The 26524-nt window shown below is 42.1% G+C and overlaps 1 protein-coding gene and 1 pseudogene across 13 annotated transcripts in view; both read left to right on the forward strand.

The window, feature by feature from the left end:
* EXOC2 (exocyst complex component 2) overlaps positions 1-11029 on the forward strand; it is a 207783-nt gene extending 196754 nt beyond the window's left edge. For 12 of the 13 annotated variants that reach the window (XM_065544513.1, XM_074038950.1, XM_065544515.1 and 9 more), the window contains 3 exons: positions 4540-4601; positions 6751-6810; positions 9064-11029. In XM_065544513.1, the coding sequence (XP_065400585.1) occupies positions 4540-4601; positions 6751-6810; positions 9064-9157 (216 nt within the window). In that variant the 3' untranslated portion in view covers positions 9158-11029. Of the gene's footprint in view, positions 1-4539; positions 4602-6750; positions 6815-9063 lie in introns of those variants that run through there. The other variant, XM_074038958.1, reaches the window with a different exon arrangement.
* Positions 11030-15434: 4405 nt separating this feature from the next.
* Positions 15435-16283, forward strand: LOC141410186 (Parkinson disease protein 7 homolog; annotated as a pseudogene).
* The last annotated feature ends 10241 nt before the right edge of the window (positions 16284-26524 follow it).

Genomic DNA, 26524 nt, shown 5'->3' on the forward strand with positions numbered 1-26524 from the left:
GTAGAATAATAGAATTTTTAAAAAGTCAGTTAACTTGTAAACCAATAGAAATTATCCAGTGTGGACAATAGAAATAAGGATAATTGGGGGAAAAAATAAGCAGAGCTCCAGGGATCCATGGGACAATTCAAAATATCCAGCATGCATGTAATTAGATTTTCAAAAGCATAAGAATGACCAGTCAGCCACATGGAAGGATGAACAACATCGTTAGTTCGCAGGGAAATGAAAACACAATACAATGCCATGATACGTCCGTCAGGATAAAAATGAAAGACTGACTATACCAAGTGTTGGCGAGAATGTGGTGTTCTGGAGCTCTCACGTCATTGAGAATGTGATCTAGTGCAGCTACTTTGGGGAAAGCTCTTGCACTTTCTTTTCAAGCTAAGCGTACACATACACACCCTGTGACCCAGCTATTCCGATTCCAGTTATTTAAGCAAGAGAACAGAAAACATATTTTCAGTTTCGTGTGTGTTGTATAAATAGGTTACAAAACATATTTATAAGAATGTTCACCATGGGTTCAAGACACAAAACATGTTTATAAGAATGTTCACCATGGATTTGAGACGAGCCTGGGCAACGTAGTAAGACCTTGTCTCTCCAAAAAAAAAAAAAAATTGTTTTAATTATCCAGGTGTGATGCTGTGTGCCTGTGGTCCCAGTTGCTTGGGAGGCTAAGGTGGGAGGCTTGCTTGACCCTAGGAAGTCGAGGCTGTAGTGAACTGTGATCGTGCTACTGCACTCCAGACTGGGCGACAGAGTGACACCCTTTCTCAAAAAAATAAAATAAGAATGTTCGTAGTCATTTTATCATAATCAAAAACTGAAAACAACCCAGACGTCCATCAGTACAGTAAATAAACTGTAATATATTCATACAATCAAATACTATTCTACATTAAAGAGAACAAATTACTGACACAATGCAGTGAATCCCAGAAGCATTACACCGAATGAAGGAATCCTTACACAGACACGTGCGTATACTGTATAGTTTTCATTTACATGAAGTTCTAGAACAGATAAAACTAACTGTGATGAAGAACTCAGAACAGTGGCTTCCTCTGGGTGGTGGGGGTTCCTAGGGTGGGGCCTTAGGGATTGTCACAGGGTGCTGGTTATTGTGATCTGGGTTTCCATCACACAGGTGTCTACATCAGTCAAAACTCATCAAATGCCACACTTTGAGATTTGTCCATTATGTAGTATGTACATTCTAACTATTAAAAAAAAAAAAAAAAAAAAAAAAACCTGGTGCAAAGAGTCCACTGCAGTTAGTGGCATGCGCCCTGAGGTGGATCAGAGCTGTAGGACTGAGTGGTGGATGGAGGCTGTGTGGTCATGTGAGGCTGTGTTATTGGGAGAGCCTGTGAGTAAACAGGCGTTCACTGTAAAGTTCTTTCCAAGTCTCTATACATTTGAAATTTGTTCAAAATAAAATACATATTTGGGAAAAAAGAAGAGCAGAGAGCACTTGTTAATTTGGTTAGGGGAAAAAATCTGTTACAAAAGCTTCTGCTGTATTTCCATTTGCCGCCAGTTTTCTCTGAAAATTGATTTATCAGATCTTTGATATTATAGTTTAAGTTGAAAGGTCGTGGTTATTATAATAGTTCCCACAGGGGATCAGTAGTGTAAATTGTGTAATACTACAAATGAATTAACAGGCAGCTGCAGTGGCTACCGGGGGCCTTGCAGTCTTGGAATTTTAACAGGCATCTGCCCTCTCTACACATTACCTCTGTTACCCGCTTATCTGATGGCTAAACCACTCTCAAAACCAGCAGGGAGAGGTTGGGAAGTGATCTCAGAATTAGCTGGAAAATTTTTTCACATACACATGTCCAGAAACTGCTGGCCACCAAACTGTTCCAGCCTCCAGTTTTTGAGACCTCCTTGGGCCTGTACAGACGTGTATTTTGAAAAAGGCCGTTAGTCTAAACTCCCCACTTCACTCTCCCACTGCGAATGACTTTGAGAGCTTCCTTCCTTGGGGCCATAACTCTGAGAGGGATAGCAGGTTAACCTTGGATAGGCAATTACCTAAAGCACCAAACTCCAGAACTGTCCTGAGAGCTCGGTGAAGAGGGGAGTGATGGTTGGTGATTTTGGCAGATCTTTTAGCATGATGTTTTCTGAATTACGATTTTGTAGGTATTATGTAGCTAACCACAGTTTTTATAATTGGCATAACTTATAGGTTAATTAAAACACTCTATGACCTTGATTGAATAAAATTTCTACCAGAAGATTGGTTTTGTAGTAATTTAATCTTTCTCCTAAAATAGTCAGCTGAAAGTTCTACCTTTTTTCCTGGTAGGTCTGTTTTTACCTATACTAGAATATAAACAAAATAGAGACAGAAATTTTCATACTTTCTAGCATTTGTAACTTTCTAGTTATATACTGTTTTTCAGGCTCCTAAGGCACTGAAAAAATGAAACCAAACAATTGCCTTCCAAACAGAAAAAGGTCACTGAATATCCTGTGTCATACATGTCTGCTTTGATCTAGATGGCTTACAGAATTTCTAATAAACTGTAAAGAGCTGGCTGTGTCTTTTGTCATTGTTTTCTGTTTCGTCCACTCCTTGAGAATAAGGGATATTTCTTTTAAATGTTCTCCTGTGTGTCCCACTCACTGTGGGGACCTACTTCAGAAAATCAACTTATCATCATCAGTGGGTCTGCGGGAGCTCCCAGGAAACCTGACTTGTCTGTCAGATCACACTTCTTCATGCTCGCATACAAGTGAAATCTTGTTAACTTTTTTCTTGAAATTTTTATGAACTATTTCATAGAGCATACGATCTGTCTGCAATAGAAAAAGAATATACAATTCAGTGATTTTTAGTGTATTCGAAGAGCTGTCCAGTCATCACCATAATCAATTTCAGAATATTTCATCCCAAAAGAAACCCCTGACCCATTAACAGAAAGTCTAATCATTTGCCTCCCACACCCCTTGTCCCTACAGACAGTTGGCTTTCTATCTCTGTGATTTGTCTACTCTGAAAATTTCATCTAAATGGAAGCATACAAATACGACCCTTTGTGACTGGCTGCTTTCATGTAGCATAATGTTTCAAGGTTCATCCATGTTGTAACATGTGCCAGTGCTTTACTCCTTTTTACATATGAGTAATATTCCACTTTAAATATGCCACATTTTATGTATCCATTCATCAGTTCATGGGCGTTTGTTTTTTTCCCACTTTTGATTAATATGCAGAATGCTTCTGTGAACACTCCTGTACAAGTTCTCGTGTGGACATCTGTTTTCATGTCTCGTGGATGCATACCAAGGAGCGGAATTGCTAGGTCATATGGTTACTCTATAATTAATCTTCTGAGGAGCTGCCAGACTGTTCTGCAAAGTGGCAGCACATTCCTACCAGCAATTTTTGAGGGTTCCAATTTCTCTACATCCTCACCAGTATTTGTTATTGTCTCTCTCATTGATTATAGCCATCCTAGTGGGTGTGAAGTGATGCCTCATTCTGTGGGGTTGTCTTTTCACATTCTGGATGGTGTCTTTGTAGCACTGGATTTTTAATTTTGATGAAGTCCACTTTATCTGTTTTTTTGTTGTTCTTTATACTTTTGGCATGATTTCTAAGAAGGGTTTCCTAGCCTAAGGTCACAAAGATTTACGCTGGGTTTCTTCTGATAGTTTCATAATTTTATCTCTTACATTTAGATCTGTGATCCATGTTGAGTTAATGTTTGTGTTAAGGAAAGGATTCAGCTTCATTCTTCTAAGCATGTGGATATCCAGTTGCCCTAGCACCATTTGTTGAAGAGGCTGTTCTTTCCCCACTGAGTGGTCTTGGCACCCCTGTTGAATAGCAGTTGATCATGAATATAAGGGTATACAATATATAAATATATGTTAGCTTTGTAGTATGTTTGAAGTCAGAAAGTGTGAGGCCTCTAAATGTGTTACTCTTTTTTAAGATTGCTTTGGCTGTTCTGAGTGCCTTGCATTTCCTTATGAATTTTAGAATCCGCTTGCCAATTTCCATTAAGGAAAAAAATAAAAGCAGCTGTGATTTTAATAGAGATTGCATTGAATCCGTAGAGCATAGTTTAGTTTTTGAGATGAAGGCAGTGTGCCTGGAAGGGCACAGGTGTCAGGAAGCCAAGCCACATCCTTACCTCTGTGAGGCTCAGGCCCTTTCAGGGCAGTGTTCCTCTTGCAAGACTAAAAGAAAAATTGGTGGTTAGAGGGTAAATACAGATGGCTGGAAAATCACGACACAGTTTGTGCTTTTCATACTGAGATATCTAGTTCCCTGCCCTCATACAGTCATCCTTGACTACAAGTTAATTTTCAGTCAACGAATATTTTGTGGTAGCAGATTTCTTCGGACTGTTTTAGAAACTCTGCTTGTGACTGGCAGTCACCGCGGTGGTATTACGCCAAGCCCTGTCCTGCGACGAGCAGGCCGGAGACCCCTCACCTCAGTACTTGTTTATATTTGATAACATAAATTTTCCTGTTGTCACTTTGTCTTTTTCTCATTTTCAGGCAAGACTTGAAATCTGTGCTTTGAGGGACACTGTGGCTGTTTACCTGACACCCGAAAGCAAGTAAGTTGCAGTGTTCTTTAGTTCTGAGTGCTCTATTAAAAATACAGATTGTCTTACTGGTGAATTCTATTCTCTGTAAAGATGACTGATCAGAGCACATGCTCATCAATTTGTGATGTGATCAAGTTTATGTCAAGGCCACTTCTTTGTAACACAATGTAAAGGAAAGGGGTTTAATATATTTTGTTTTTCATTTACTACTGACAAATAAATCTTAGTCTTAAAAATAATACAGCAGAGTGTGACATACTTCCTAAAGCAAAAGAGGATAAGAACTGAGTCTTAGTCTATTCATAGCAGACTCTGAAGGGCAGCTCGAGTGCTGTAAATATCAGTATGAGGAAGCCTTGTGGTTTCTCTGCAAAATTTTGTAGTGGAAATTTGATGATAATTTTTAGCTGTTTTGAATGAAAGTCAGGATTTCCTACCATTGAAATTTCAGTAGGTGAAGTGAAACAGAACTACTGTTTACCTGTGCAAGGTTGTTTACTACACGGGCAGCATTACCTAGGAAATACTGGGTGATACGTTGATGTCCCCGAGAGGCCAAGTAGTATGCAAATGGAATGTTTGAGGACACTGTAATATGCTTACTCACTCATTTCCAGCATCTGATAACATGGCTTGCTGTCATTCTTACTGTCAGCTTTGCGACTGAAAAGACTTTTTCCATTTTTTCCTAACACATGAAGTTAGCCTTTCATTCCTGTCGTCACAGCTCACCAGAAGCCATTTTTAGCGGGCCTCCATGTTCATTGTTTAGCCACACCTTTTCCCAGCCATCGTTTGTCTGCACAACATGCTAACAGGATGGAAAGCACCCAGCCCGTGTTGGATGTGTCGCACTTCATGTAAATGCCTACTCTTTCTTCCTGCTGACTTAGTTTTACAGAGTATAAGGTACTCATCTGTAGAGGAAGATTAAAATATTCTAGGCAAGCTTTTGAGGGGATTAAATGAGAAAATGTGCCAAGTCACTTTTTAATTTTCAGTACCCTGCCAATAACGGGTGGTACAGTGTTTATCATTATTGTCATACTGTCAAAACAATTCCATCACTTTTCTTTCAATTAATCAAAAAGAGGTTCGTAAGAAACAAGCTGATGGTGGAGGTAGAGGCAGTGGTTTCCACACCAGGAAAGAGCCCGCTGAATGTGGGGAGGGACCTGAGTGCACCCAGCCGCCCGTCCCAGCCCCCACCGCGCCCTCCCGGGAGCAGCTGGAGATGCCCAGCACCAGGTTTTATGACTCTGTTGGAACTTTTCAGTCTTCCTCCCTGTTGCTGTGACACTTGCCCCTGATTTGAGGAATACTGCTCAAAAACGCACTTCCTGGTAGATTGAGGAGGATGTTTTTACGATATAGAAGTAATGACTCCCTAAAGTCAAGAATAATTACATTTATTTCTTCACCTTAACCAATCATAAAAGAAGAGGTAAAAGTTAAGAACTGTTCCTTTGTGAATGGTACAAGTTATTCCCAAACAGTCTCCCCTATGATGCTTTTCATTTGGTTTGATAATTTTTCTAATACTTTCTCCTTGTAAAAGCTAAACATCCCAAAGTTGTCTTTTTAAAAATTATTTCCTTTTACCTTCTTCGTGTAAGGAAATCATGTTGAATTTTTAAAGCATCTATATAACTCTCCATTTTTCAACAAGTTTTAAGTAGGCTGTATTTAAGTATTACAAGACATTGGCTGTAGATGAGGCCCCGTGCGTGCCAAATACTGTAAACACCCCGCTGTGTGTCATCTTTCATTTCTTAGTTTCTTTCCTTTCTTACCAGTTACTCCATCTGCAGTTGTTTGTTTTGAAAAGACTCCTTTTAAATTAAACATGTTCACATTAAGCTCTCCTCTGTCACCAGCAGCATCCTCTAAAAGAAGATCTGTTTTTCCTTTAGCTTTTCAAGTTGCGTTTCATTTCCTACTTGAGCTTTTCTGACCCTGCTGCTACAAAGCCTCCACCTGGTAGCTACACCTTCACTTTTACTTTTACTTTTTCTATTGTTTTTCACTTTTACTTTTTCTCGTATTTCCTTGCTTCACTGGCTTTTATTGGCTTCTCAATAATTAAGGGATGCTTAAGAATTTGTCAGCAGTTCTCCTATGCAAGGCTTCAACTTCAGTGTGGCTGTTTGTGTTCCAGGTCAAGTTTTAAGCAGGCCTTGGAAGCCCTGCCCCAGCTCTCCAGTGGAGCAGATAAAAAGTAAGTCCTGTGTGCTGTTCTCAGGAGCCAGTTGCATGTGTTCAGCAAGGTTTTGTTACCTAAAGTACCTTTTAAAAAGGAATAATAATGATTTGGATTCTAGGAAGAGCAGAATCCAAATAAGAATCCGAATAAGAGCCGTTAGTAGGTACATCTCGTCACTGTAACTTGCATGTCTTCCAAGTGACAGAATAAGGTAAGACCTTTCTTCTGGGTTGAGGATAATTTAGAAGTTGGCTCTCGTTTCAAGTGACTGGTACAGAAAATATCTTAAGAAAGCTCACTATGACTTATTCAGTAAATTGTATTAGTAGCATACATCCTTAAGAAGTAATGGAAGAAAGAAGACCGCATAGTAAAATGCAGGAGTCAGTGATTTTTTTATCTTTGAGTAATTCAGTAGTGTTCATTTTGTGTTCTATAAAATATAAAATGTTATGAAAAAGTAGATGTGCACATATGGCATAATAAAGTTTTATATATATGTATATATTTCGTTAGACCACACTGATGATCTCAACCTGACTTCAAACTTTACTACTCATAGAACAGGAAACAGACCTAAGAGAAAAATCTAGGCCAGGTAAATTTCACAAATATCGAGGCTCCCCCGCACTGAGGCAGCAGAAACTCTGCAGTAACACCTTTACCACGCCCTCCGCACGTGGCTGCCGGGTCCATGGACAGGCGTGTGTGGTGCGCTGACTGTGAAATGCTGGCACCGTGAACGCAGAGCAGACTCAGTGCAGGGCAGAGACAGCACATGGGCTGGGCGATGGGGGGAAGCTGTCACATGGCACTGACGCACAGAGCGGGCAGCAGACCAGCCCTTCCACCCTGCAGTCCCCGCATCGCCCCTGCTGTGCGCGTCCCACGTGGGCACATGGCAGCCGTACGGACAGTGCCTGCACAGTCAGCCCTTTCTTCTTTTTTCCTGCTGCTGCTTTCTCTCACTAACTTCCAGCCTCTATTTGAATTGGTTCCAAACCCTGTTCATTTCTTTAAAATAAATATGATAAAAGATTAAAACAATCACTGTTACGTTTCATATGTGGAACAGGGCTCAAAAGGTAGTGTGTTCGAGAGTCAAGAACAATACACACCCTGAAGTAGCCCCAGGTCAGGACTGTATTTTAGGTTTGCTGTGGGAATAGTATTCTAATACCGAGCATTGTTAAACCGTGAAATAGTCTCTTGACCTCAGTACTGTTAAACCCACTTCTTGGTTGCTTCATCCAAACCAGGAAAACTCTAAGATCCTTTCTAGCTTTAAAATTAGATGACTAGGGCCAGGCTTGGTGGCTCATGCCTGTAATCCCAGCACTTTGGGAGTCCAAGGTGGGCGGATCACAACTTCAGGAAATCAAGACCATTCTGGCCAACATGGTAAAACCCCGTCTCTACTAAAAATAGGAAAATTAGCCAGGCGTGGTGGCGTGCACCTGTAATTTCAGCTACTCAGGAGACTGGGGCGGGAGAATAGCTTGAACCCAGGAGGTGGAGGTTGCAGTGAGCCGAGATCGTGCCACTGCACTCCAGCCTAGGTGACAAGGGCAAAACTCCATCTCAAAAAAAAAGAAAAAGAAAAAGAAATTAGATGACTATATCAGATCAGTTGGGGAAACAGATTGAGATATCAGGTAGCAAAGCGATTTGCCTAGTGGAATTAGCCCTAACCCTGCTTACCCTGGTGATTAACCCACTGCTTTCGCTCCCCACTCACCACTAGCTGTTAAAGACAAAATGCAAAATGAGAGGAAGGGAAAGTCACCAGTGGCTGCTGGGGGATGGGGTTAGGGAAGAGGCTGACTGGAGTGGCAGCAGGGGAGAGGGTGCAGCGGTGCCCCGTGCTGTGGCCTGCTACACTCCAGTATGGGTTTGCCAATGTTCATAGAACCATTTAACAAAAAGTGAATTTGAAGGTGTGTAAATTATTTTAGAGTTGAATTTCTAAAAAGAATAGGCCCAAGCATCAGTCTGTTTTAGGGAGGAATCTAATTAATCTTAGGAGGGGATAGGAAGGAGATGTTTCTATACAAACATAAATACGTATATCAGTATATCCTATTTGACCAACTTCTTTGATTGATGTGTTTCTTTTGCTGAGTTAAGGATCCACAGGTAGAACTTTCCAGCTGCCTTCTCAACACAGCAAGCATAGGCAGAGCCAGGCAGCTGGCTCCCCTGGTGTTTTCTTGTGTTGCTAGGCCACCCCATCTGTCAGGCTGTAAAACAAGTGTCTCCTTCCTCCAGGTTACTGGAAGAGCTCCTGAACAAGTTCAAGAGTAGCATGCACTTGCAGCTCACCTGTTTCCAAGCAGCTTCTTCAACCATGATGAAAACATAAATACCTGCCAAATAAAGGAAGTCCAGGAAAATAACAAGTAATAAGACTGTTCACTTTCTAAGTACCCTAAAGGTATTTGCTGTATTAAACATTGGGTTTGCCATCTCTCTCTTTTTTCCTTCCTCTGATTTCGAAAATTGTTGGTATACATTTCAACTAAAATGACCTCATTTGAAATGCCCAAGAAGTATTTGTTTTGCCATTCTTACTAGATCAGATCCTGTATGACTTTAAAATACGTTTTAAAATATACTTTGCATCTCAGCAGAAGGTTGAGTGCAGCAGGAAGAGCTGCTTCTGGAGGGAATGTTCTGGAATGGCGTGGTACATATTGAAGCATTTCTCAGTGTCCCATTCACGAAAGTGCAGGCAGCTCCCGCGACACATGGAGAGACTGATTGATAAGAGGAGATTTGGAAAGTTATATGTAGACATCTTTGGAGCTCTTACTGTCCTAACCTGTGCAGCTGTGCTTAAAACCCTTATTTCATATAAATGGCCTTAAGTTTTCTAATTCAAGCAGATTTTTGGAAAAATTTGTGGTCTCCATTAAAATAAATATTACAACTGGGGTAGATTATTTGTGGTCCAGGTGTCTGTGATTTAACTTGGCATTTTGCTATCTGATTTTTATTTTTCACAGGACTAAGCACTAGCTTTTTTCATTCTCACTCACTTTTTTTTTTTTTTTTTTTTTTTTTTTGAGGCGGAGTCTTCACTCTGTCGCCCAGGCTGGAGTGCAGTGGCACCATCTCGGCTCACTGCAAGCTCCGCCTCCCGGGTTCGCGCCATTCTCCTGCCTCAGCCTCCCGAGTAGCTGGGACTACAGGCGCCCGCCACCGCGCCCGGCTAATTTTTTTTTTTTGTATTTTAGTAGAGACGGGGTTTCACCGTGTTAGCCAGTATGGTCTCGATCTCCTGACCTCGTGATCCGCCCATCTCGGCCTCCCAAAGTACAGGGATTACAGGCGTGAGCCACCGTGCCCGGCCCATTCTCACTCACTCTTAATTTGATGTGTGTCACTTCATGTCCACGTGTTGCAGTCCCTGAGGCCCTGCGTATTGTCTGTGATGGGGTGTGAGTGCCGGTCACTGGGTTACACTCACAGGTGCTGGCGGGGCAGCCGCAGACTTCAGGGTCCCCTAAAGGAAAGGCCAGGCTCCCCGTGGACGGCCGACTCCCTGCCCACCGTTGCCCCCTCCTTCAGCAGGTGACTTTCTCTCTGCCATCTCTTACCCGGCAAAGGATCTTGCTCAGTAGCTGGAAGAATGCTGCTCTCACACAGTCTCTTCTCGGAAACTTCAGGATGCTCCTTGGTCACCAGGCAGTGGGAGCTGTAGACCAGCCACGTGCACTTGCCCCACGTTCACTGCTGACTGGTTTTACTAGAACAGGTTCAGGTCACCGTGACTCCTCTCACAGTCAGCCGCCCGCCCAACGTCATCACACCATTGCATCTGAAAACTGAGGAATTCGCTACTTGTAGTCGGCTTGTCTGGGTTTTCAAAATTGTCTAAGGTTATTTTGAAGTCTCCTTTTTTAAATGCTAAAATTAATGTCCTCATTAATGCAAGTAATTTTAGAGCACAGTGTAGCCATGTACAGTTTCCATTATTTAAAATAAATGAATGTGTTGGTTCATTTGGTGTATGGGGAAATCATAGTAACTGGAAATAAAAGTTCGATCTTTTACAAATGTGCTTGCTAAAGCTGTTAAGAAACACACAGAATATTGTCTTTCCTAAGTCTGTTAACTGTTGTATATAACTCAACTATGAGCTAAATTTAAAAACTGCGACCATGAATGTTTGTGTTGTTTTAAATATCTAGTGCAGCACATTCAGCCAATAAAGAATCTGCCTTTAATCTAAGTTGTAATTTGCTTGACGTTTTTCTCCAAGTGTCTTTACTTCAACATTTTCATTTGCTGTATAACCTTTTATATTTCTACTGGTAACACTCGAAATACTTACGTTCTGGTTAACCCTGTATTGGCAGACACGTTGTCAGAAACCGTTTGTCAGGTCCTGCTAATTCTGTTTGTGGGGACTTACCACGTGTGAGGCACACCATGAAGTGTCTTGTTTAATCCTCACAACAGCCTTGTGACACGTGGGCTAGGTTACTGCCATGTCCGTTTAGCAGAGGAAGGAATCGGGGCTCAGAGAGAGGTTGGTGACTTCTCTAAGACTGCAAGGAGGATAAGTGGCAGGACTCATGTTCACTGTCTGGCTCCATATGTCCTTGACTTCACCGCTGCTCAGCAGTTGCTTCCGGCGGGACATGCTTTCTGACATCCATCCACCTGGGTCACAGCTCAGAGAAAGTTCATCAATTCCAGAGGCTAATAAACATTAGCAACAAGGGAACCGGTAGTGCTTTTATGGCTCCAAGTGGAAGGTAAAGGCATAAAAACCCGATACCCAAATGAGGGAGTTCAAGGACTACTATTCCAACAAGTCAGGGGGGACTTCTTGGAAGAAAGGGGGATTTCAAGAGCTACTTGAGTTACAGAACACTGGTTTAGTGGGTAAGAGGAGATGGATGAATATGAAATAAGTTAGATGAAAGCTGAGAGATAAACCAGGCCCTGGAGCAAGTTAACGAGGCAGCTGAGAAAACAAATGAGGGAGTTCAGTGTACTTTAATGCTCCGGTGGCATTTCGTTTTTAGCACATCCGTGTTCTTTGTGGGCCGGCATGGCTTCATGTGAGTTAGCTAAGTTGGCCTCACTTGAAATGGTAAAGAGCTATTAGAAATAATTGGTTTTACTAAGACTTTCTATATCAATGTACCATGAAAGTGGCATGTTCTAGAAATGATTTGGGCATTGCAAAACAAGCATCATTGCCTTAGGCCCAGCACTCTGACTCATTCTCCTGTCTCTGTCATCTTTGCATATAGATTTTTTTAAAGGGAAGAAATAGAAAAGATTATATTTTTATTCTGGATTTGGTACAAGGTGGTGGTGTGTTTTTCTGTTTTGATCACGTGCTATGGGATATTCTGCTATTAGTTGCATAAGAGTGTTGTGTAATATGTTTTCAGAAAAGTTACAAATTTTAACTAGTTTTTACATCAAGATTGTTTCTGAAATAAAGTCAAATATATTTTATGTAATCATAAAATAATTATGCATACACTGAACTTGCATACATTTTTGTCACTAAACATGTATCTGTTCTGTTGTAAAGATTTTCGTATAGATTTGTGAACTGCTCTGAAAGGTATATTTAATGTATCACACCTCAATTAGAGCAGCAGCTGTAATTATTTTAGCTTTGCTGTAAACACAGGCGGATGTCACTGTACACAGGGCCATTGTGTTTTTTGTGTGCTGATCTCATCTCATTTCTGCTTCCCCACAGGAGGATTGATTGCACTGAGATTTAGTCCATCTATGACTGGAAAGCCTTTTGTACCTGCCCAGGTTAGAAATACATAACAATAAACATCTTATGGACAAGACCTGGGTCTTTGGGTAACTTGTTTGCAGTTTGGCTAATGAAAGGCAATGCGATATCAGAGTGTCTTTCTCCTGTCTAGGCACATAAAATCCTAGACAAACTGGGCACTTAAGCTTGTCTTGTGCCTTCAACAGTGTTTTACCATGACTGGAACCCATTGGTTTTATTCTTGTGGTCATTGTTGATATTTTCATGGTTGTTATCATTATTCTCTCTTCACATGTTTAAAAAAAGATTCTTGTACCACCTTCCCACAAACCCTCTAGCCAGACACAAATCCCTGAGAACCAAGACCACTGCCTGAATTCTAACCGTCAAAGAAGGCCCCAGAAGAACTCATCACAGAGTAAGAGGAAAACCTGGAAAGAATGGGGTCATGAAGTCACAGAAATCAAGGGAACAGCAAGTATTATAATAAGAATAAAGAGATTTTCAGCAAGGTCAAATAGTGCAGATGTCAAAAGGGTAAGTACTGAGAAATGGTTGCTAAACTTAGCATTTGGAAAACCAGAAATGACCAAGTAGAGAATGATAAGGAAGGAATCAGAGAAACATAATACTGTGAACCCATTCTCTTAACTGACAAGAACTAACCTCCTCCTCGAAGATCACAGAGTATCCTGGCCTCAAGGACAAAAGTGAAACTATTTTTTAAAGATCTCTTCTCTGCTACCTTTCTTATTAAATTCTATTCCTGGCTGGGCACGGTGGCTCATGCCTGTAATCGCAACACTTTGGGAGGCCGAGGTCACAAGGTCAGGAGATGGAGATCATCCTGGCCAACACGGTGAAACCCCGTCTCTACTAAAAAATACAAAAAACTAGCCAGGCGTGGTGGTGGCACCTATGGTCCCAGCTACTCGGGAGGCTGAAGCAGGAGAATGGCGCAAACCCGGGAGGCGGAGCTTGCAGTGAGCCGAGATCACGCCACTGCACTTCAGTCTGGGCTACAGAGCAGGACTCCATCTCAAAAAAAAAAAAAAAAAATTATCTTCCCTGGGTGCCTGATCAATTCTTGCTGCCCCTGCTTCTTTGCCTATTGGACTGTCTTATAAAATATTTATACCCAGCCCTTTCTTTTCTCCTGCTTACTGTGTTTCTCTACCTAGACAATACAGGCTCCTGAAACCAGGCCTCGCCTGGGTAGATGCACATGTCAGATGACCTTGGAATTGTTTTCTGCTCTGCCATTCTTCCTGTGCCCTGCTCTCAACTGACCTCCAAGCCCTTCCGTGAGCCGCAGCTTCAGCCATCAGGGAGCCTGGGGATGGGACTGCAGTGCTAGCCTAGGAGCTGGTGCCAAATAGCCCCTTAGGAAATACTGTTGAGGGCTGTTGATGAAATAACGTTAGCAAATGTGTCAGATTATTTTTTAATCAAATACATAAAAAGTCAAATGGCTCCGCAGAGCTGATTATGAAAATGATCAACCCCTGTGTCTCCTTCCTTTGCTTGCTCCCTAAAGCCATCCACTTCCGTTCTCCTAGCCGCCATCCACTTCCGTTCTCCTAGCCGCCATCACTTTCCATTCTCCTAGCCCCATCCACTTCCGTTCTCCTAGCTGCCATCCACTTCCGTTCTCCTAGCTGCCATCCACTTCCGTTCTAGCCGCCATCCGCTTCTGTTCTAGCCGCCATCCACTTCCGTTCTCCTAGCCGCCATCACTTTCCATTCTCCTAGCCCCATCCACTTCCGTTCTCCTAGCTGCCATCCACTTCCGTTCTCCTAGCTGCCATCCACTTCCGTTCTAGCCGCCATCCGCTTCTGTTCTAGCTGCCATCCACTTCCGTTTTCCTAGCTGCCATCACTTTCCATTCTCCTAGCCGCCATCCACTTCCCTTCTCCTAGCCGCCATCCACTTCCGTTCTCCTAGCCGCCATCACTTTCCATTCTCCTAGCCGCTCTGAGTCTTTTGGTATTTACCTTGTGGTCCCCACCTTCACAGGTTTGTATTGCCACTTCTTAATTCTGTGGTTTTGAGCTCTATCATCTTCCTACAATAGAATATGAAAATTCAGCTCTCTTCTCTTTCATCCTCTCTACCACACACATACTCCCTTAACCCGTCTTCTCAGTGTGTTCTTTCTGATTAGACCAGCATCCAGTGCTCGCGTTATGAGGCCTGTGTAGACGTCATGCAGTTCTCAGCCAGCCATATCCTATATTCTTTTCTTATTGTATTTTTTGTATCTTTTTATGTATTGTAATCATTTTCACACATCTCAAAATATCCTCCATCCAAGTTCAAATGTCCTTGCAATATATTCAAAAGTAGACATTTTACCAAGTTTGTCTTCTTGAACAACTTCCCTACAGATTTCTAGCCTGTCCTAGTCTAGGCTGGATGCCTGCTGGGTCGACATCATACTTGGCATCTCCTTTTGTAATCACCAACGTGGAAGTTCCCTTTGCCTGGATTGGATCAGCTGCTTCTATACCCCATGTCTTCTTTTTTGGTTTGGGCCCTCACGTGATAAAACTCACCTTGTAGTGGCTTCCTGAGAAAATAGTATATTGGAGGTAAATATTTTGAGACTTTGACTATCTGCAGAAAATCTTTAGTGATAGCTTCTTGAGTATAGAATGCTAGGTTGGAAATCATTTTTCCTCAGAATTCGGAGGCTTTTGTGCTGTTGTCCTCCAGTGTCTCTTCACCTGCTTCTCTCTATAAATTATCTTTTCTTACTTTTCTGAAAGCTCTTAATGTTCTGGGTGTGATGACCTTTTGTTCCTGGTGATGAGTCTAAAATCTGTCGATTCTGGGAAGTTTTCTTGAATTATTTTTTTGAATCTTCTGTGCCCCTCTGCTCCAAGAAACCAAAAGATTGTATCCAGGAAATTGCAGCTACTGGAGAGAGAAGGAGGATTTTAGAAAAGAAAAAACCAGAAAAAAATCCTTGAATTCTGCCAAAATCGCAGCCTGATGTGGGCCTTTAAAACATGTAACATAAAAATGGCTTCCAAAAGAGCTCTGCTCATCCTGGCTAAAGGAGCAGAGGAGACAGTCATCCCTGTAGATGTCATGAGGTGAGCTGGGATTGAGGTCACCATTGTAGGTCTGGCTGGGAAAGACCCAGTACAGTGTAGCCATGATGTTGTCGTTTCTCCTGATGCCAGTCTTGAAGATGCAAAAAAAGAGGGACCATATGACACGATGGTTCTACCAGGAGGTAATCTGGATTCACAGTATTTATCTGAGTCTGCTGCCATGAAGGAGATACTGAAGGAGCAGGAAAACCGGAAGGGCCTGATAGCCGCCTTCTGTGCAGGTCCCACTGCTCTGTAGGCTCATGACACAGGCTTTTGAAAATAAAGTTACTTTACTTTTGAAGTTACTGCTTGCTGAAGACAAAAATGATGAGTGGAGGTAATTACACCTGCTATGAGAATTATGTAGAAAAGGATGACCTGATTCTTACGAGCCGGGGGCCTGGGACCAGCCTCACGTTTGCACTTGTGATTGTTGAAGCCCTGAGCAGCAAGGAGGTGGTGGCTCAAGTGAAGACTCCACTCGTTCTTAAAGACTAGAGCAGCAAAAAAAAAAAGACTAGAGCAGCAAACTGTGATGATCACTTAGATACCGCTAGGAACTATTCTCACTGTGTTCGCTTTAAACCAAACAATGGTAGGTTAATGTGTTCAGAAGCTGCTGTCATTACTGCTTTTGTGAAGTATAGTTGTGAAGTCACAACTACACAGATTTCTCAACCTACAAATTCTGTCTATACATTTCTGAGCCTTGTTCACAGAACAAACAGGGCATTTAGTAAACTAAAAAATAAAAATAAAAAAATCACTGGCTGGCCCCTGAACACTTGCATGAGCCAACTTAGGCCGAAGACAAAGATTTTAACTGAGATTAAAGCTACCACTCAAGAAACACTGGAGAAAACAGAGTTTGCAGTTCAAGTCCAAGCCAGATAATTACTTGCTAAATAAAAAAGAAAAGAAAACAAGATCCAGTTTATCCACAATTTGTTCTTCATAATGTCAGGGATAAAATCCAAAATTACCTGAGGTATGAAGAACAAGGAAGATGGAACACATTTTCAAAAGAATAGAAAATCAACTGAGTCCAACCCTGAGATTATCTAAACGTTCGAATTATCAAAGGTTTTAATGCACTTATAACTAATTATCCACAATGAAGTAAAATAAAATGTTAGCAACAATTTAATAGGAGAAAGCAGAGACATAGAAACAATTTTTAAATGAAAAATTTAGAACCAAAACATAATTTCTGAAATAAAAGAAAACTACTGACTGGGCTTAAATAGCACAGTGATGATAACTGAGGAACTTGAAGATAAATCAGTGGATATTATTCAGTATGAAGAATAGAGAGGGAAATGTTTGGGCAAGTTTTGCAGAGACCTGTTCGATATAATCAAATGGTCTTAACACATGGATAATGGTGGTCCTAGAAGGCAAGCAAAGAGAGAATCAGGCAGGAAGAAATATTTGAAGAAATAATGGCTGGCGATTTCCCAAATTTATGGCAGATGCAAATTTACAGATTCATGATGCTCAACAAACAGCAAAAAAGATAAAGACAAAAAATGCCACACTGCCACAAACTGTTAAAGCCAAAGCTAAAAAACAGGTCTAGTTAGCAGCAGTTGAGACCACCTACTACATACAGGAGAACAACACTGGACTCAACTTCTGGCTTGAAATCAGAAATTATGGAGGCCAGAGACAGTGAAATAGGCATCTTTAAAGTGATGGAAGAAAAAAGCTGTCAATCCAGAGTTCTTCCCTTCTAAGTGAAGATATACTTTCAGGTAAATAAAGACATTTTTAGATAAAAGAAAACTAAGAGAGTTTGTTGTCAGCAGACCTGCACTATAAGAAATGCTAAACGAAGTTCTTCAAACGAAAAGGAAATGGTATCTGATGGAAGTGCAGATCCTCAGAAAGCAATGAAGAGCATTAGAGATGGTAAACCGATGGGTAAATACAGAATTCTTTCTTTTTGCTTTTTTTCCTCGAAGGTTTGATAATATATATGACTGCGAGCTCCAGCCACTCAATCAGTTGGCATGAGGTACTTACATATGACTGTTTAAAGTAGTATAGCATCATCCTGTGCGTTCATAGCCTATACAGATGTAAAATAAGGGAAAGGGGGAAATGGACCTATATTGTTGCATGATTTCTACATTTTACATGCAGTGGTAATATATTAAATGTAAAGGGACTGAAAAGTTAAGGATTTATGTTGTTGTCCCCAGGACAATCACTGAAACAATAATGTGGAGGCATAGAGCTAAAAAGCCAATCCGAAAATTATAATTGTTTTTAAAATAGTCGTGTAATTTTAAAAAGACATAAAAGGAAGAACAGAGAACAGATAGAAAACAACAGAATGGTATGTCCAAACACAACCATAGCAATAATTTCATTAAACATTAATGGATTAAGAATTTCAATTAAAAGGCAGAGGTTGTCAGGATGAATAAAGAAGCATGGCCCAACTATATGCTGTATACAAGAGATGAACTTTATATTTTAAAATGGCACAGATAGGTTGAAAGGAACTGGATGGAAAAAAAAAATACACTATGCAAATAGCATAAAGAAGGCTGGAGTTTCTATATCAATATAAGGTAATGGAGATTTTAAGATAAAACGTCATAACAGATAAGGACTTTTCATAACTATAAAATGGTCACTCAGAAAGATATAACAATCACGTATGTATCTAATAACAAACCATGCAGATCATTAAAATACGTAAGACAAAATTGACAGGATTAAAGGAAAACTAGGCAGTGTCATCATTCTCAGATTGCAAGTTTTGAGCTCCTCTTAGCCGTTGATAGAACTAGATGAAGAAAATCATAAAAGACATAGAAGATCTGAATAATGATTGATATGCTGTGTCATGAAACAAATCTCAAAGAAAATTAAAATTTTCAAATTATGCAGTTAGTTCTCTGACCACAGTGGAATTAAGCTGAAAGTCAATAACAATAAAATATCAAGAAAAGCCCTAAATATTTGGAAGTTAAACAGTGCACTTCCAAATACCCCAGGAATCAAAGAGGAAAACAACAGAGAAATTAGAAAATATTTGAACTGAATGAAGTTAAATAAAACATATCAAAATCTGAGGGATGCAGCTATAGGGTGCTTAGAGGAAACGATTTGTAATATTTTATGCTATGTTAGAAAATAAAACAGATCTACATTCAGTGATCTAAGGTTCTATCTTAAGATCTTAACAAAGAAGAACAAATTCAACCCCCACCCCAAGTTAGCAGAATGAAAGAAATCATAAAGGAAAGGGCAGAAGTCAAGGAAATAGAAAAATGCATAAGCAATAGAGAAAATGAGATCAAAAGACACTGCGCTGGTTTCTCCTTTCAGTTGTCATCAGCTCTGTGCAGTGCTGGCAAAGTCATGTGGACTTTGGCTGCATCTGTTTCCTTGTGTGTAATAAGAGTGGTTGGACTTACATGATACACAAAGTGCTCTAAAATGGTACTTGTAGAAGTAGAAGAGGGGTAATCATGGAATTTTTAAAAATAAGCGTGTTCTGGCCATTGCTCAGTAAACATGCTGAGCATATGAGTACATGAAGCCTTAAAGGCTGTGATCACTTCTCCAACTACTTATTTTCACAGTCTGTAACATCGATTACTTTGCATTCTGTTTTAACACTTGAGGAATGGATCCCATGGGCACAGATACAACTCACAGAAACAGGGTTGTTCTGCATCAAGCAAGAGTTTCAGACTCTGCAAACCAGAAGTTACAGGTCCCAAGCTTGTTATCTGTTTTACTGTCTCCTGAGGCCTTTGGATAATCATTGTCCTTGTTCTGTGGGTCTGTTTCCCCACATGAGTTGTCTTTTTTTTTTTTTTTTTTTGAGACAAAGTCTTGCTCTGTCACCCAGGCTGGAGTGCGGTGGCACAACCTCAGCTCACTGCAACCTTTGCTTCCTGAGTTCAAGCAATTCTCCTGCCTCAGCCTCCCAAGTAGCTGGGATTACAGGCATGCGGCACCACGCCCAGCTAATTTTTGTATTTTTAGTAGAGATGGGGTTTCACCATGTTATCCAGGCTGGTCTCAAACTCCTGACCTCATGATCCACCCACCTCAGCCTCCCAAAGTGCTGGGATTACAGGTATGAGCCACCACACCTGGCCATCTGCATTATTTTTAAGACTTAATCAGGCACTCAGCAAAGCCAAATTGTTTCCTGATGAAAATAAGTTCTAGTAAGACTGCCATTAGGGCCCATCCTTGATTTACCTCTTAGCTGTCTTTAAATCAGCTTTCTTTCTTGAAGTTACTTGGATTCTTAAAGTGACAGTTAAGAAAATGGTTTTAAGGTTCAGGAGGAAGCACGACACTAAAACCCTACACTTCAAAGGGAGTAAAGAAGCCCCTTGTTCCCTGTGGGCAGTGCTGGACATAATGAGATGCTCTCCAGACCAGGTCTGCAGAGGCGGCACACTCTGCTGCACCTGGCAGCTGTCGCAGTCTGCTCTTGACCTGTGGCCATCACAGTCTAGGACTACCTCTTGAAGCTGTCAGGCCTCCTGGATCTAAGTCTCCTCCTGCCATGAATTAGGAAGTTTGAATAGGAGGACAGGATGTGGTGAGCCTAGTGTCTGGAGGAAAAAGCAGATTGGACCTGAGACATCTCCAATTTGCTGATATTTCACTCTTCTAGAACAAGCAGTGTTAACTTACCTTTTTGGCAAAAATACCAGAGAAGTGATGCTCATAACTTGAATTTAATCCCAAAAAACACTACACAGATTGAGGCACATTCTACAAAATACCCGACCAATATGCTTCAGAATTATCAAGGTCACAGAAGATAGAGACTTGAGGAAATACCCCAGATTGGAGACATGACAATTAAATGCAACGTGTGGTCCTGGATTGGATCTCGAACCAGAAAAAGGACATCAGTGAGCCAACTGGTGAAATTTTGATAAGATCTGTAAATCAGCTTATAATATTATATCAAAGTTAATTTCCTGCTTTCGATCATTGTGTTGCGGCTATTTGAGATATTAATATTTGGAGAAGCCGGGAGAGGAGAAGGAATATGGGAATTCTTCATTCTATTTTTGAAACATTTTTATGTCATTATTTTAAAATGAAATACTGTGTTTTAATTTTTAAAAAAGAATAGATGTAGACTAGAAAACTTTCAAAGCAGTGTATATTGGTGAGGAATTAAAATAAAAAATAAATCAGTAGGAGTAACTAACATGGAAGGGGGATTGGTGAAGCACACAAAAAGGACAGTGAATAGAAAATTCAAACTAAGAGGGTAAAAATATTTTCTAATGGATTAGCACAATAACAGCAATGAACTAATCTTTTCAGATAAAATAGATCCTCAGATTAGATCCCACCCCCCAAAAAATTCATCTATATGGTATTTCTAAATACATGCTATTTCTGGATCCTAAATAAAAGGACTCAAAAATTGAAAGCAAAAGAATGCCAGCCCTACCCCACTCCCACCACCAAGAAAAATGTTTGCTAGAGAAATATTCATGAAAAGAAAGTTAATGGTGCTAAGTTGATATCACGCAAAATATACTTATGGCAACATTTTATTTAGGAATATATTAAGGCTATTGTGTAATGATGGAAGTAATAATTTGCCAGGAAGATAAAATGATTCTAAACTTAGGTACATTTAATAATATATTAATAACTTCTGGTCGGGAACGGTGGCTCAAGCCTGTAATCCCAGCACTTTGGGAGGCTGAGGCATTAGGATCACCTGAGATCAGGAGTTCGAGACCAACCTGGCCAACATGCTGAAACCCTGTCTCTATTAAAAACCCAAGAATTAGCCAGGTGTGGTGACAGGCGCTTGTAGTCCCAGCTACTTGGGAGGCTGAGGCAGGAGAATCACTTGAACCCAGCAGGCAGAGGTTGCAGTGAGCTGAGATCATGCCATTGCACTCCAGCTTGGGCAAAAGGAGCAAAACTCCATCTCCAAAAGAAAAAAAAGTAAATAATAATATATTAATAACTTCAATATATATAATTTTTTAATTATTGGGATTTGCAATCCATAATCATACTAGATTTTTAACACACTTCTCTCAATATTGATGGGTTAAGCAGTCAAAATAATTATCAAATGTATAGAAAATTTGAAAAGCACAGTTAGCAAGATTAATTAATCTGGCAGAAATTTGTAGAACCTTCTGACTTTAGTTGGAAGATTGACCACATTCTAGCCACAAACAAGTCTCAAGAAATAAAAAATTAGTATCGAATTCTCTGACCACAGTAAAATTATATTAGACACTAGTAACAAGAAGATAACTTTTAAAACCCTGCATATGTTTGGAAATTATTTTATTTTTTATTTGTTGTAGAAATGGAGTCTCACTATGTTGCCCAGACTGGTCTTGAACTCTTGGCTTCAAACAATCCTCCTGCCTCAGCCTCCCAAAGTGGCTGGATTACAGGTGCGAGCCATGCCTGGCTGACATCTGGACGTTTTAAACCAGACTTCTGAAAACCACACAGGTCAAAAAAGAAACTATTACAAACACTAGAGAAACTGATATCTGAACAGTAATGAAAAATTTTATATCAAAATGTGGGATGCAGCTAAAGAAACACATCAAGGTAAATGTAGAGTTTAAGTGCCTGTGTTAAAGAGGAAAAGAGATTGAACATGAGCTATGCATGAAACTCAAAAAAAGAATGAGCTCAAAGAAGGTAGAGGGAAAGAGCTAATAAAAACCAATGAAATAGAACACAAAGATGCAATGGAGATGGTCAAATCAGTAAGGCCAATAGCTGGTTCTTTGAGAACATGCAAACAGAAAATCAAAATCTTGGGACCCCAAACTCATTAAGCCATTGGGAAAAGTTAACCTTGGGTTAACTGCCTCCTGTTTTGTCCCTAAGTAGATAGCTACAAAGATAGAAGGCCACATACCTCCCTAGGAGGCCCCCTCACAATTTTCTCACAAGGTACCTCCCTGTGGGCCCCAAGGTCTTTATCCCAAAACAATGTTCTGTTGAATTTCACCCTGACAACGTGAATTCACCACTTACCTTCACAGGGACGGGACAGAGGCGGACTGGACGTCATTTCTCCCTCACCTGAGACAAACGCGTGCGTGACTGCCCCCTCCACTCTGTCTCATGTCAAAAGCACACTTGCTGACTGTCCCTCTGCCCCCTTCTTTTCACGGGCAGCACATGGATTTATGGAGCCCTAATCAGAGCTTCGCAAGAAGGTGACCATATCCTCCCTTTTTTTTCTTTCCTCTTTCCTCTCCTGCCCATTGTTTCCATCTAACTCTTGAAGCCTTGATGCCCGCTTTAGAGAAAGCGTGGATCACCGATGTTCCTGTGGTTGTTTCTTTTTCCCAGTCACATCCTATCAAAGGAGAAAAAGAGGAGATACAGAAGAAACATTAGGAAGACGGAGGGAAAGAAGTAAGCCTATACCCGCTTTTGAAAATTAAGGCATTTCTATAATAAAATAGTTCCTGAACACAGCAGCCTGGGGACGGGGACCTCAGCTGGAGGATGGGCAGGACGTGCAACATCCAGAGAGAAAGCCTCTGGCGGCATCACCGGTTCTCACTCACTGCCATCCTGACCACACAGGAAACAGCACGGAGCCAGCCCTCCCCCAGCGCCCTGAGTCCTGTCAGTCACTCACACACGCTTACACACATCCTCATCAGAAAAGAACAAAATTATTTTGAGAGTGGGCACACTAAGATACAGAGTTTTTTCAGGTGTATTATCCTAGGTTTGACACACCAAGTCACAATACGAAATCCCATTGTGTGTACAGGCTGATGGATTATATATTATCCACGATGACATTTTGAATGACAAGTAGGTTTTGAAAATGTAGGTTCCTAATCAGACGTTTGGAAAATGCCACCGTTGGAGAATAAAACTGCTGCTGGTTCCCGACACACAAATGATGGTGTCCCCGCCGCGCGGGAGCCCAGCGCCCATGCCCTGCCCACACCTGTGCAGAGCCAGCCTCCCCGCAGCTTCTCCACAGGCTCGCCGAGGAAGACGGTGACGGAAGAGTGCCTTGGCGACTTGCGTTTTGCCTTGCTTTGTAGTTGTGTGTGTGTGTGTGTGGAGGGTATAATCCTTAATTTTGTCTGAGGAGTGGCTCTGCCGCCTTACAGTGCATTGGAGTGACCTGCTGGACTCACAGTCAAGTAACAGCCAGCCTGGGGTGGGGACCCAGGAGTCTGCACTTACCCCTGACTCTGGGTGGTCCAAGGTGCACCGAGGCTTGCGTGCCACGGTTAACAGCTCCAGCATCTGCGCTTCCCAGGCTGGGTCACGGTGCCCGTGGGCATGTGAGGACACTGAGCACGCACTGTCAGACACTGTCCCTCGTTTACATGGATTAGCAGCTACTCTCACCACAGCTTTTCAGATCTGCATAACCATCCCCATTTTACACAGGTGGAAACGGCAGTAAACAGGCCAAATAATGCCCAAGGTCACGTAACTAGGTAGAGACAGAGCTCAGATTGGAACGCGGAGTCGTGCTCAGCACCCGTCCCCCTCACACCGTGCCTGGAGGTAGCACTGTTCTGCACAGCAGACTCCTGAGTGGGAGCCCACTGTCAAAGCAGCCCTCACAGCAGAAGCACATGCTCAGGTCTACGGCACTCCACAGTGGGAACAGAGCAGCCCCAGGGCGCGGGCGAGTCCCAGGCCTGGAGGCTGGGGAGCTGAAGCGCATGTAGTTCTGCTCTCGGGGGTGTGCAGGCTCGCTGGGGGAACAAGGGGTGCCCCACTCGCTCCACGCCAAGCCGAAGTGCAGGCACCAAGCAGTGAAAAGGCTGTTGTCGGCCCTCAGCTTGCTTGCCATGGGCAAATCTATTATCACAAAAGAGGTGGGAAGCATTTAACCAAAGAAAGCTAGACTGACAAGTATGGAATGAGTTTGATTATTTTCCCCACTCCCTGAGACTTGTTTGGGTGTGAAGAAATTGGACGTGCCGGGTGTGCTACTCAGGGACCCCCATGGCTGTGAGGACAGCAAGAAACCACAGTGGGACTGTAGACGTTAACTGAAGCCAGGAGAGGGTGGATGAAACGAGGTTAGGACAGAACCACGAGGTGGACCAGGGCTGAGGGCAGATCATAGAAGACAGGGCTGCAGGAGGGAGCCGGGAGCACAGAGGCTCTGGCCAAAAGCAAAAGGAAAGAGACACATCACAGTTTGCTATTTAGAAACTGTCTTCAAACTTAGCCATTTAACCAACCCGTGTCCTAGAGGTTTTAGAAGGAAATCCTACACACCAGTTTCTCTACCCGCTGCCCCCGTATCTTCATATGCCGCCTAGTATTGATGAGAGAAATACTGCATTCATGGAGACACCAGGGGTGTGATGTCTATGTGCTGTTATGTAACAAGCTAATTATTCAGCTGTGCCAATAACAAAACAGATATCATCATGCACACTGATGCCCTCAACTCCTGCCCCGCATGTCTGCACAAGTGTGCCTATATTTAACCGTTCCTGCTCACCCTGACATCGCCTTTCACAGGCGTAGAATGCGGTGCTTTTCCAAGAACCTTCGTGTATAAGATTGTTGAGTTCCTGTGAAGTGAGCAGAATTAATATTTTTACATCTGGACTTTACCAAGGAGAAAGCTGAGGTTAGGAGACATTTAGTGCGTTTCTTATCATCACAAACGAGCTCGTGGCAGGAAGGCAAGGAAACCAAGACATACCGAGTCCCAGTGCCAACGCCGCTGGTCATGGGGATGAAGACAGTGTGTGACCTCAGGAAATCTCGCGGCTCCTGCCACTTTTCTCAGGAAAGGTCCTGGGACCAGCTTCTTGCTCGAGTGCTAAGTAAATGCCCACCCATGGGCGGGAAACGCCAGGGCCTTGCCCTAAAGAAAGGGAGTGGATTTTTCTGGAGAGCCTTGTTTTAAACTCACTTCAAAACTTACACATCCAGCCAGACGCGGTGGCTCACGCCTGTAATCCCAGCACTTTGAGAGGCCGAGGCAGGCAGATCATCTGAGGTCAGGAGTTCGAGACCAGCCTGACCAACATAGTGAAACCTGTCTCTACTAAAAATACAAAAATTAGCTGGCTGTGGTGGTACACACCTGTAATCCCAACTACTCAGGAGGCAGGAGAATCGCTTGAGCCTGGGAGGCAGAGGTTGCAGTGAGCTGAGATCGAGCCCTGCACTCAAGCCTGGACAACAGAGTGAGACTCCATCTAAAAAAAACAAAAAAACAAAAAAAAATTTACACATCCAAATGAATTCTACCCTCGATGTAATTTATTTCAATATGCAATAGTTGGTAAACCAACTGTGCAGACATCACCTTGAAGATATTCAGAGGTCTCCTAAATATGGTCCGGGTATTGGATGAGATTTAGAAGTTAGTTTTGGTAGGTGTGGGGATGGTATTGGGCCTGTGAGAGAAAATGACCTTGTTTTTAAAGCTGCCTGGAGATGTACAGGCTCGAAATAAGGTGGCATTTGGGCTGCACTCCTGCAACAGGATGGCAGCATTACGTTTATGTCGGCGAATTACACATCCTCAGTAGATGAGAGTTCTGCTGAATTACACATCCTCAGAGTAGATGAGAACTCTGCCACCTGGACATCAGAACACTCCGTCTCAGAGTTTACCTATTTACTGAATTTTCAGCAATGCCCTCAGAACCAGCGTGTGAACCCCAGAGAAGTGGAGTCGCATTGCTTTAGAGAATCCCCCCTGAAGATCTGAGCACCTGCCCGACGTCGGCCCTGAAAAGCTGCGCCATGGCCCATGCTTGTCGCCTCCCAGCACTCCCGCTTCGAGCTGGGACGCAGGAGACGTTGAGTGTGGAGGACCAGCGAATCCTGACACTAGGACCTGGCGGTTTGATTTCTTCC

Source organism: Macaca fascicularis, chromosome 4 (assembly GCF_037993035.2).
Source record: "Macaca fascicularis isolate 582-1 chromosome 4, T2T-MFA8v1.1".
In the NCBI taxonomy this organism is placed as follows: domain Eukaryota; kingdom Metazoa; phylum Chordata; class Mammalia; order Primates; family Cercopithecidae; genus Macaca; species Macaca fascicularis.